The sequence below is a fragment of the Sus scrofa genome, chromosome 2 (genome assembly GCF_054392235.1).
Source record: "Sus scrofa isolate SSC_HxYL_T2T_F1_AM1 chromosome 2, Sscrofa_HxYL_maternal_Yorkshire_Landrace_v2.0, whole genome shotgun sequence".
Taxonomy (NCBI): domain Eukaryota; kingdom Metazoa; phylum Chordata; class Mammalia; order Artiodactyla; family Suidae; genus Sus; species Sus scrofa.
Window position 1 is genome coordinate 87825407 of NC_139384.1, and position 10855 is coordinate 87836261.

General features: G+C 55.8%; 1 protein-coding gene across 1 annotated transcript; it reads right to left on the reverse strand.

Moving 5' to 3' along the window:
- Positions 1 to 5: 5 nt before the first annotated feature.
- On the reverse strand, positions 6 to 9589 carry CNN2 (calponin 2). Its single transcript, NM_001444844.1, is given in 7 exon segments — positions 6 to 980; positions 1814 to 1960; positions 2065 to 2181; positions 3605 to 3742; positions 3840 to 3906; positions 4794 to 4915; positions 9428 to 9589. Coding segments are annotated over 7 exon segments (930 nt in total). The 5' UTR covers positions 9491 to 9589; the 3' UTR covers positions 6 to 704.
- Positions 9590 to 10855: the final 1266 nt, after the last annotated feature.

Here is a 10855-nt window from a genome sequence, read left to right on the forward strand (position 1 = left end):
GCACCTTCATTTCCTAAAAAGAGGTTTTATTTCCTTTGGTCCACAGTCGGTATTTCACATTATTTCTTGATCCCAGAGCTCTGGGGCAGGGGCTGGTCCCAGGGAGGGCCTCCAGGAGGGGGTCCCTGTGCAGTACTTGGTGGTGGGGTGGAATCAGGTATTGGGAGGGGTCTGGCTTTGCCTCAGTTACTCAGAACTCCACTGTCCTCTCTGGGCCTCAGTGTCCCCACTGGGCACCTGGGAGGGCTAGAGTTGGTGGTCTAAGGATCCTAGGGAAATCTAGTACATCATAAGGCCTAAAATATTTGGGGACTATGGCCTGGCCTTCTCCCAGAGGACCTACTTCCTTCCTAACACCTCCCCCACCCCCCTGAAAAAAAAGTATTTTCATTTCACTAAAACTACCTGAAACTTGTATGGGTATAGAAACCACAAACTGATCAGCAGAGAAAAGAGAAGAGGGGAAGAAGCAACCGGAAACCACTGGGGGCCAGACCCCTCCCTACCTGGGTTTCTTCTCCCTGCCCCACAGTTTGGCCCAAAGCCTGACCCCCATCCCATATGCAACTGGACAAGGCCTTCCCCCCTTCCCCCAAGACCCTCAGCTGGTAGCATTCAGCTACGTAGAAAAACAAGACAAAAACATGGAAAAACCCCAAAACCCACATGGGGCAATGGGGGGGGGAAGAGCTTGCAGAAGCACTTCAGTAGCCCGCCTCCTCCTGGTAGTAGGGGGGGTACTCTGGAGACTCTCCAGGGCCTGGGCAGTCACCAGCAGCTGCTGGAGCCCCATCGGCTGCCGGGCCTTGAGGGCAGTACTTGGGGTCATATATCTGCCGGCCCAGGCCAAAAACCTGGCCACTCTGGTTGGCGCCCTGTGTGTAGCCCATCTGCAGAGACATGGAGGAATTGTCACATTTGTCTGTCCCCAGCTTGGTGTCGTAGATGTGCCGCCGGGTCCCTGGAGCAGTCATGCCCACCTGGAGACGGGGAGAGGTGTCAGAGAGGGAAGAAGTAGGAAACAGAGGCCCTAGAAACTGCTCTCAGATTCCCAACCTTTGCCCAGCTCCCTGTCTTTGTGCTCACAGTGCAACCTCCTACAGATCTGTCCAAGCCCTGCTCAGAACTCTCTTTTTTTTTGGAGGGGGGAGTCCACACCTGCAGCATATGGAGGTTCCCAGGCCAGGGGTCAAATCAGAGCTGCAGCTGTTGGCCACAGCCACAGCCATGGGGGTTCAGAGCCGTGTTTTTGGCCTATACCACAAATCACGGCAATGCCAGTTCCATAACCTACTGCATGAGGCCAGGAAACAAACCTACGTCCTCATGGATACTAGTCGGGTTCATTACTGCTGAGCCACAACAGGAACTCCAGAACCTTCTCTTTTCTGACTCTGTGTTGAGCTGATCTCCATTACCAGTGACTCTCCCTTAGAGCTGGGGTATTTGGGGCCAGCTCTCCCTGCTGGCCGGGAAGCTCCCCAGGCTGGGGCTCAGGCCCGCCAAGGGACCCGAATGCTCCCAAACCATCACACTGATGCATCAATCCAGCAAGACTTAAAATATCAGAGATGGAAAGCCTTTGGGCAAACCTTTGAGGGAAACTGAGGCACAGAGCTGGATAGTAACTTCCCCGGGAACACACAGTAAGCTGCAGCAGAGACAGAGCAGGCAGGGCCAGAGGGGTAGGAGGGAAACCCAGAGTGGGGTTTTCAGTGGGAGATGAGCGACAGGGACGAGCCCCGAGGGATGAGCCCTTAGCCCTTGGGGGTGACATGGCAGGGAAGCGGGTAGAGGTCTGGGGGGGGCCCACCTGGCTGGCACACTTGTTTGTGCCCATCTGGAGGCTGATGGTCGAGTGGTCCATGGGGGGCAGGATATGGTTCTTGGGGTCGTACAGATGCCTTCTGGTGCCATAAGCCGTCATGCCCGACTGGCTGGCACATTTGTTGGTGCCCATCTGCAGGGAGGCAGGCGGGAGAGGTCAGCCTGTCCCCAACATGAGGGGCCACGGGGCAGGACAGAGTCTGGGTTGCACCCGAAGCTCACACCCATGGCCCCCACCTGCAGCCCGATGACGCACTGGCCCGCCTTCATGGTGGCATCGTCAAAGTTCCGCTGCTGCTTCTCCGAGTACTTGACGCCGATGTCCACGTCACTCTGCAGCCCCTTTGTCTTGGCCTGGGTGGTGGGGGTGGGATATTAGGGAGGGACAGCCCGGACCCTTGAGCCAGGGAGTGTGCAAGTCCAAGGAGGCCTCGGGGTCAGGTTGCAAGCTGCCCTTGCACCTGACATGGGACACCTCAAGCCTTGGGGTCAGCAGGTCCTGTGGCTCCAGCCTTCCCTCCCAAGGCAATAGCAGCCCCAGGCTTCCAGCTGCTCAGGCTAAGAATTTGGAGGGCATCCTCACTGCCAGTCTCTCACCTTCCATCACCTCCCTCTACCCAATCCAGGCTACGGCCACTGTCTCTCCCCTGGACACCTGCCCCCTGCTCCTCCGTGGTCTCCCTGCCCCCACTGCCCACATGGCGGCCAGAGGCGGGGGGTGTCCTGAAAATGCCATTCAGAACACAACTCTCTGACATGAATACCTCCTCCTCCTGTCCCCATGGCAGGGCCTTGCTGTTCCCTCCTCTTGAAACACTGTTCCAGCCTATGCTAGTCTTGGTTTAAAGGTCACTAGACCCTAGAGTCAGCCTAGAGCTTTCTTCTCTTTCAAGGTGCTCCTCACAATTTATAAACTGCAAAAAATGATTTGAGGAGCAAACTCTAGTGTGACTCTGGGTGATAACGAGGTATCCACGGAGCTTTACTGATTGTTAACAAAAGTGGGGGAAGCTATGCATGATTGGTGGGCAGGGGTCGACTAGAGGGCTCTGTACCTTCCACTCCGTTTTGTTATGAGTCTAAACATGCTGATAGATCAAGTTCTCTTGTTTTATTTTGTTTTGTTTTCAGCTATGGCATACAGCGGCTTGATGTGGGGTCTCAGTTTCAAGACCAGGGATTAAACACAAGCCACAGCCAAGCACCAAATCCTAACCACTGGACCACCAGGGAACTCCCTTAATTAAAAAAACAAACAAAAACAAAAAACTCTTGGAGTCTCTGCTGTGGCCCAACGGGATCAACAGCATCTTGGGAGAGCTGGATCGAGGGTTCAATCCCTGGCCCAGCACAGTGGGTTAAGGATCTGGCATTGCCGCAGCTGTGGCTTGGGTCGTGACTGCAGCTCGGATCTGATCCCTGGCCCGGGAACTCCATAGGCCTTGGGGTGGCCAAAAAAGAGAAAACAAGCAAACAAAACTCTTAGCAGGTTGAGGATCCAGCATTGTCACTACTGTGGCTCAGTTCGCCGCTGTGAACAGGCTTGATCCCTGGCCCTGGAACTTCTGCATACCATGGGCACAGCCAAAAAGATTTGTTCATTGTCTGCCCATAAAGAGGTGGACTGTGTCTACCTTGTCACCCTTGAATTCAAATTGCCCAGCACCTAGTGGGTGCTCAAAAATCTTTGCAAAGGAATGAATGAAGAGCATCTACAAACCTTCCCCTGGTTCACTGTGTGACTTTGGGCAGGTTTCTGCCCCTCTTTGGGCCTCACCTTCCCAGCCAGGGCGAGAAGAGACACTTGCACCTGTGTCATGTTCCCACTCTCAAACAGGTCGTTGGCTTCGAACAGGTCCACGGGGTTCATGCCATAGCTGACCATGGCCTTGATGAAGTTGGAGAGGTTTTCTAGCTGGGGGGGGAGGCAGGAGAAGGACAGTGAGGGACCTTGGTCTGCTCCCCTATAAGATGGGGCCTGCCCTGTGCTGTTCCACCCACCAGTCCCTCACCTGGTGCCAGTTCTGCATGGAGCGGTTGATCTTGGGGACTGAGCCCGGCTGCAGCTTATTCATGAGTCTGGGGGGTGACACATGGGGTGAGGGGAAACAGGAACCTCTATTAGTGTAGGGGAACCTCAGAGACCCAGGAGACTAAGCCTAACCTTGGGAACACTTGTGCCTTCCCCAAGCTCATTGTTCTGTCCGGGCCTCCATTTCCCCTGTTGCAATTTTGACGTCACCCACCAAAGATTCCAACGAGTGACAAAAGAGCACTGGGAGTATAATCCAGAAGTATCGAGTCTGGGGAGTGAAGCTGGGCATTTCCACGAATGTTCGTAAGATGCAAACCATGGAATGTTTGAACCACAGTTGAATAGGATGCAGTAAAGAAAGGTCTCCAGGGAGTTCCCTGGTGGCCTAGTGGTTTAAGTATCCAGCACCGTCACTGCTGTGGCTCAGGGTTTTTTGGTTTATTTTTGTTTTTGTCTTTGTCTTTTTAGGGCTGCACCTGAGGCACATGGAAGTTCCCAGGTTAGGGGTCGAATCGGAGCTACAGCCACTGACCTACACCACAGCCACAGCAATGCTGGATCCTTAACCCACTGAACCCGCATCCCCATGGATAATTGGTTCATTACCACTGAGCCACAACAGAACTCCCTGTGGCTCAGATTTTATCTCTGGCCTGGGAACTTCCTCAGGCTGCAGGTGAGGCCGTCCCCCACCCCCTGAAAGAAAGAAATGCCAAACTCATTTGGAAACATTATAGGCTCTTCCGAGAAAAGAAGGGTGTAAGATAAGGATGCTCCCCATCAGAGCTCCCGACAAAGACAAAGCACTAACAAGGAAAAGCAGAGCGAGAAAGACAGAGGCTCATGGAGGGAAAGCAAGCAGGTGTCACACGGAATGTGGAGCGTGACTTCATGGTACAGGTCAGGGTGATGAGCATAGGCGGCCACTCACGTGCACAAGATGATCCCATCCTTCAGACCCTTCTGGAAGTCGGGGCCAATGGACAGGCCAGTAAGTCCCTCAATCCAGCTGCGGAGCTCTGCCTCCTTCTGAGGGTCGTATTTGGACAGGAGCTGGAGGGGCAGAAGGCACAGAGTTGGGGTGAGCACACCCCCAGCAGCAGCCCCAGGGGAAGAAGAGCCAGAAGGACCTGGAGGTCCCCAAGCAACCTGAGCCGACTCTCCCCCCTTCCCATCAGCACATATAAACCACCCGTATCTCTCACTGATAAACATTGGGGCCAATCTACTTTCATTTTTTTTAATAGCCACTCCCGCAGCATATGCAAATTCGGGGGCCAGGGATTGCATCTGAGCTGCAAGACCCCAGCACAGGATCCTTATCCCACTGCAAAGGGCTGGGGATCAAACCCGCCCTGTCCCAGAGACAAGGCCAGATTCTTCGCCTGCTGTGCCACAGCAGGAATTCCAGAGGCCAATCTACTTTCCATGATGCCAAACACCACAGGGCAGCCCAAAGCCCCCAAAAGATCTGGCCCTGTGCCCCCCACCTCCCACATCTCTAGCACTAGACAGAACCTTTTGTGTTTTTATTTTTATTTTTTTGTGCTTCTTTTAGGGCCACCCCCATGGCATATGGAGGTTCCCAGGTTGGGGGTCAGATTGGAGCTACAGCTGCCAGCCTACACCACAGCCACAGCAATGCCGGATCCTGAACCCACTAGCGAGGCCAGGAATCAAACCTTCATCCTCATGGATCCTAGTCAGAATCGTTAACCACTGAGCCACTAAGGGAACTCCCTGTTTTTATTTTTTTATTTTGGCTGCACCCAAGGCCTACAGAAGTTCCTGGACAAAGGATCGAACCCATACCACAGCAGCAACCCAAGCCACCACAGTGACAACTGTATGGCTAATTCCGTTAATTTGCTGCGCCATGAGAGAACTTCTCTGTTGTTTTTAAACTGTGGCAAGATACAACATGGACCATTTTAAAGCTCATAATTCAATGGCATTTAGTACATTCATAGTGTTGTGCAACCATCGCCTCTGTCCATTTCCAGAGCATTCTATCACCCCAAAAGGAAACCCATCCCCATTAGCTGTGACCTCCAACTCCTCCCTGCCCTCAGCTACTGACAATTAGGAACCCATTCTCTGTCTCTGAACATTTCACATAAATGGAATCCCACACTATATGTCCTTCTGTGTCTGCTGCTCTCACTGAGCATCCTGGTCTTAAGGTCCCCCACGTGGCACTGAGTGTCAGGGCTTCTCTCTTTTTCACAGCTGAGTAGTGCACCCGGGTGTGGAGGACACGTGTGTATATCCATTTCACCCACTGATTGGTATTTGGGTTGCTGCCACCTTTTGGCTGTTGTGAATCAAGTTGCTATGAACATCCATTTACAAGTTTTATCTCAATAGTTTTCAACTCTTTTGGGTCTATACCTGAGAGGAGAACTGCTGGGTCATGTGCTAAGTCTACCTTTAACTTACTGAGGAGCCTCCAAACCTTTCTCTGCTCCTTGAACTGTGCACACTAGTTATGCCTTGGGGCCTATGCACATGCTGTAACTTTATTTTTTTATTTGTTTTTTTAGGGCCGCAGCTGCGGCATATGGAGGCTCCCAGGCTAGGGGGTCACATTGGAGCTGTAGCTGCCAGCCTAAGCCACAGCCACAGCAACACCAGATCCGAGCTGCATCTGGGACCTACACAGCAGCTCATGGCAACGGTGGATCCTTAACCCACTAAGCAAGGCTAGGGAATCTAGGGATCGAACCTGCATCCTTACGATATTAGTTGGGTTCGTTAACTGCTGCGTCATGACGGAAGCTCCATGTGCTGTTACTTTAGACTCATGATATTTGCACAGCCAGCGCCTCCTTTTGATCCAATAGCCTGAAGCTTAGAGAGCACTTCCCTGACCGTCTGGATATGACAGCCCTCCTCATGGCACCCTCACCCCAACCCACCCCCGCATTATCTTCTAGCTTTTCTCTACCTCCTGTGATATGATCTACCTCCTGGCTTGTGCCCCATCCTCACTCCAAGCTGTGCCATCCTGCTTGAGCTGGTTCTGGACAAGGATGCTCATGGTCTCCCATCAGTGCTCACCGCTGCCCACAGACACAACACTCCCTGTTCCCCATGGCAGCGTCTCACAACACCCAAGGACACCCAGGGCGGTGGGAGTGTGGGCAGCTCAGGGCAGCTCCCTGGAGGGATGCTAAGAAGCTGAGGACCTGGTTGCCCAGCTAGTTGAGCTTCTGCCCCAGACCCCTTCCCACTTTGACTCAGGCCATCCCCACCCCTCTCTCTCCCTCTCCTTCATATTCCCCAGGGCCCAGGGGACAGGGACCCAGAGCTGCCCTTGCAGACCCAAGTCCTCCTCCCAGGTCTGTCTCCCTGATGACCACGGAATTTTCACCCTGCGCCTCAGTTTCCCATCTGTGTTTGAATTCTTTTCCTAAGACTTTACAGACCTGGGCCCCTGCTTCCTGCTTCCTGCATACAACCCCCCAGACACAGGATCAGGGCTGAGCTACCCAAGGCACAGTGGAGACAAAGGCGGAAGCCTGGCCTGCTAACCCGATCCGCCTGGCCCACCCCTGGGCCTTGGTCTCTGGTTCCCACGGCTCAGGGAGCAGCCCCGCCCAGCTTGGGGGTGGTCATTCGCATAGCCGAGCTTGAAACAGTCAGGCTGGTCTGGACGCCTGGCCCACCTGCCCAGCTGGGCCCTGTCCCTGACGGCTCTCAGGGGCCAGGGTCCCAGGCAGAAGCGCCTGGCCCACCCCGCCCACTGCACTGCTTTCCTCCCCCGCTGCCCTGCCGGCCTTCAGCACATTCCTCCCCACCGCAAACTGCCAGGAATGCAGCCGCTGCCTCCCTGCCTCACTGCTAAATCGGGACCAGCTGTTCCCAGCGGGCCAGACCCCCCAGCCGGCCTGAGATCTCAAATGGAGATGCTTGGACATCAGCCTGCGTCCGTGCCATCCAGTGAGGGAGCTGAGGCCCAAAGGCTGGGCATTGGGGCCTCAGGTCTCCCTGCTCTTAAGCAGCTGGTAAAGTGGTCCGGGCATGCGCCCAAGCCACAGGAACCCAGTGTCCAATTCCGGTGTGGCTCCCGAGTGACCCTGGCAAGCCAGTGGGTGCCCCGCCCATTCCCCAGACCTGCAAACTGAGGGCTGGTCAAAGGGAGCCTTCTGACCTCATCCTGACAGAGCAGGTATCAACCTGCCCCCTCCCACTCCATCTCAGGAAGCTGCCACCCCCCCACCCCCACCCCTCTACCAGGTACTACGTCTTCACCCACTTTCTGCTGCCTCAGGGGCAATGCCAGGCTTGCCCAGGAGGATCAGTGTCCATCGGGCTAGGTTCCAGTCCTCACTCGGCCACTGGCCAGCTGTGTGGCTCTAGGCAGTTTGATAGATTTCTCTGAACCCCATCTGTAAACCAAGGGTCTTAAAGCAGCTTGGTGCTGGGTGGGGCACATACAGGTCCCCCAGCCCCTGGCATTATTGCCAGAGTGGAGACTGGTGTGTTTAAGGGGGAATCAGGAGCTTGCTGAGTGACCACACCTGGTACCTTGGCTTCCTGCATGGACCGGAGGGAAGCTCCAGGAACTCAGAGAGGTGATGTGAACTTCCCCCTGCCCACGGGCGCTCCCGAGCCCTGCAGTGCTGACCGGGCAGGGCCTGGGGCTGGCAGGGCTGTCCTCTGCATGCCCAGGCAGGCTCCCAGTGGCCCAGCTGTGTGGCCACATTCCCAGGTGGGAATGTGGGGGATGGACAAGAATGACACACTTCCCTCCAGCTGGGTAGCTCTTGCAGGTCAGGACTAGGACCATCCCCTGGGTCTGGGGTCACCCTCTGCTCCTCTTTCCCTGGACGGGCTGACCCTGCTGTGTAGCCTTTCAAAAGTGCCTGCCCCTCTCTGAGCTGGAACACAAGTGCTTTCTTAAAAAGTGTCTCCCCTGGCCCCAGCTCTCCTTTCCAAGTTACAAAACCCACATCTAAAGGTCACATTCAGGGGACCCACATGGGTCCTGAGGACCCCTATGCTATCCCCTTAAGCCTGTCAGATGGGGACAAAGAGACTGGTCCAGGAGGCCCCCTCAACTCCAACTTCCCCTTAGTGCCCCACCTCCCAGGTGTAAGAAGTCGGGAAATTCCTGCGGGGGCCACACCCTTCTCAAAAAACACAGGCCCGCCCCCTTCCCCTCCCCGAGGTGAAGTGGCCCCAAAAGCAGAAGTGCGGGAGGGGGGTAAGAAGGGGTTCCTGGGGTCTCCTCAGACCTTCAGGGCACTCGCAGGCCTTGAAGCGCTGGAGGGGCCCAAGGCTGGGGGTTGAGAGGGGTGGATGGGGGGCTTCCGACGGAGGAGGGCTAGGGGAGCAGGGCTGGAGCAGGGCTTCGACCCAACCACTCCTAGAAGTTGCGGGGTGCCAGAGCACAGAGTTCACTGCTCTCCCAGAGTTGAGGGAGCCTCGGGGGGCACCTCCAGATGTTAAGGAGGAGGAGAGCCACCCCAAATGCTGGGGAGTCCGGCAGAGTGCCTGCCCTGCAGCCGTGGAAGGGGCGACGGCCTGGGCTGGCGGGGCGGGGGAGCTCCCCTCACTCACCCGGTTCTTGACCTCGGCCGAGAGCCCGTACGAGGGCCCCTTGTTGAACTGCGTGGAGCTCATTGCTGGCGGGTGCGGCGGCCGCGGGACGGGACGGACGGACCGACGGGCAGGCGGGCGCGCCGGCGGGGTACGCGGGCCGCGCGCCCCGCCCCCGCCGCTGATTGGCGCGGGCGCACATGTCCTTATAAGGCCGCGCGGCTTAGGATTCCAGCGGCCGCCTGCTTCCTGAGCCCCTCGAGCGCCGACCCCCCGCCCCGCAGCTAGACCCCATCACGAGCGGCCTCGCTCCTCCTCTGAATCCCAGGGAAACTGAGGCAGGAAGGGACAGGGGCCCCGCAATGCCGAGGCCTGGCACTCCTGCCCTCCCCCTGCGGGGAGCCACTAGACGGCTCTCACCCTTTACCCTTTCGCATGATGATGGGAGGAGATGGGAAGTGGTTGGGGGGGACCCTAATTCCCTTGGAACACCAGTGAAGACCGCCTCTCTGCCATTTAGAGGCGCCTCCCAGGCTAGGTCCCCTTCTGGGAACTGTTGTGGCTGGAAGGTAAGCAAGGGAACTACCACAGGCTCTTCAGAGGAGGCTCTTCACCAGCCATTGGTGCTGGGGCTTTGGTGGATGAGTAGGAGTCTGCCAGTCCCAAAGGGATTAGTGTTCCTCCTGGCAGAACAAAAAGTGCAAAGACCTAAAGGGGACGTCAGTGGTTGAAAGAATGTAGAGACCAATCAGATAGGTTGAGGAAGGAGGCGGTGAGAAGGAGCTTTCAATTGTGAGCTGAGGGAAGATGAGGAATGGGGATGGGGTGGAAGAGCAGAGAGTGGCAGTCAGGGTAGGGCTGAGGCTGAGGCTGCCAAGGGAACCAGGCCAGGCATATACCTGGCACTCCATAGTTGCTGCCTGCTTGTACAGATCAGTCAATACATTGATAATGGAATAAACGAATTAACTTCTTCAGTAACCCACTCATTTGCACACCTATTCATTCATTCATTTATTTATTCATCCAATCATTCATCAAAAGCTCCCTGACAGGGCCTCTGGGGCAGTCCCTTGCTAGGTGATAGTGGCTTCCAGGAGACCTTGGCTCAGCCCCTGTCCCTCCCTGGGAAGACAGACCCAGGCATAGACATAACTGCATGTGACTTGGGGTGGAGGAACCTGTGGAGGAAGTGGGTGCCCTCTGGTGGGGTGAAGGAAAGAGGCATGTAAGAGAGGACGTGGGAGGTGGGGTTTTAAAGCATGAGCAGGAGTCTGACACATTTGACAAATGGCTGGTTGGGCTCTGTGAAGGCCTAGAGATGATTCACCCTGCCCTTCCCTGGAAGCACTGCTCCCAGGCGCCCCACTCCCTGGATGTCTATTTGCTCTTTGCCTGTCAGTCTCCCATTCCATCTATGTGATGACTCCTTTCTTTAGGGTTCAAGTC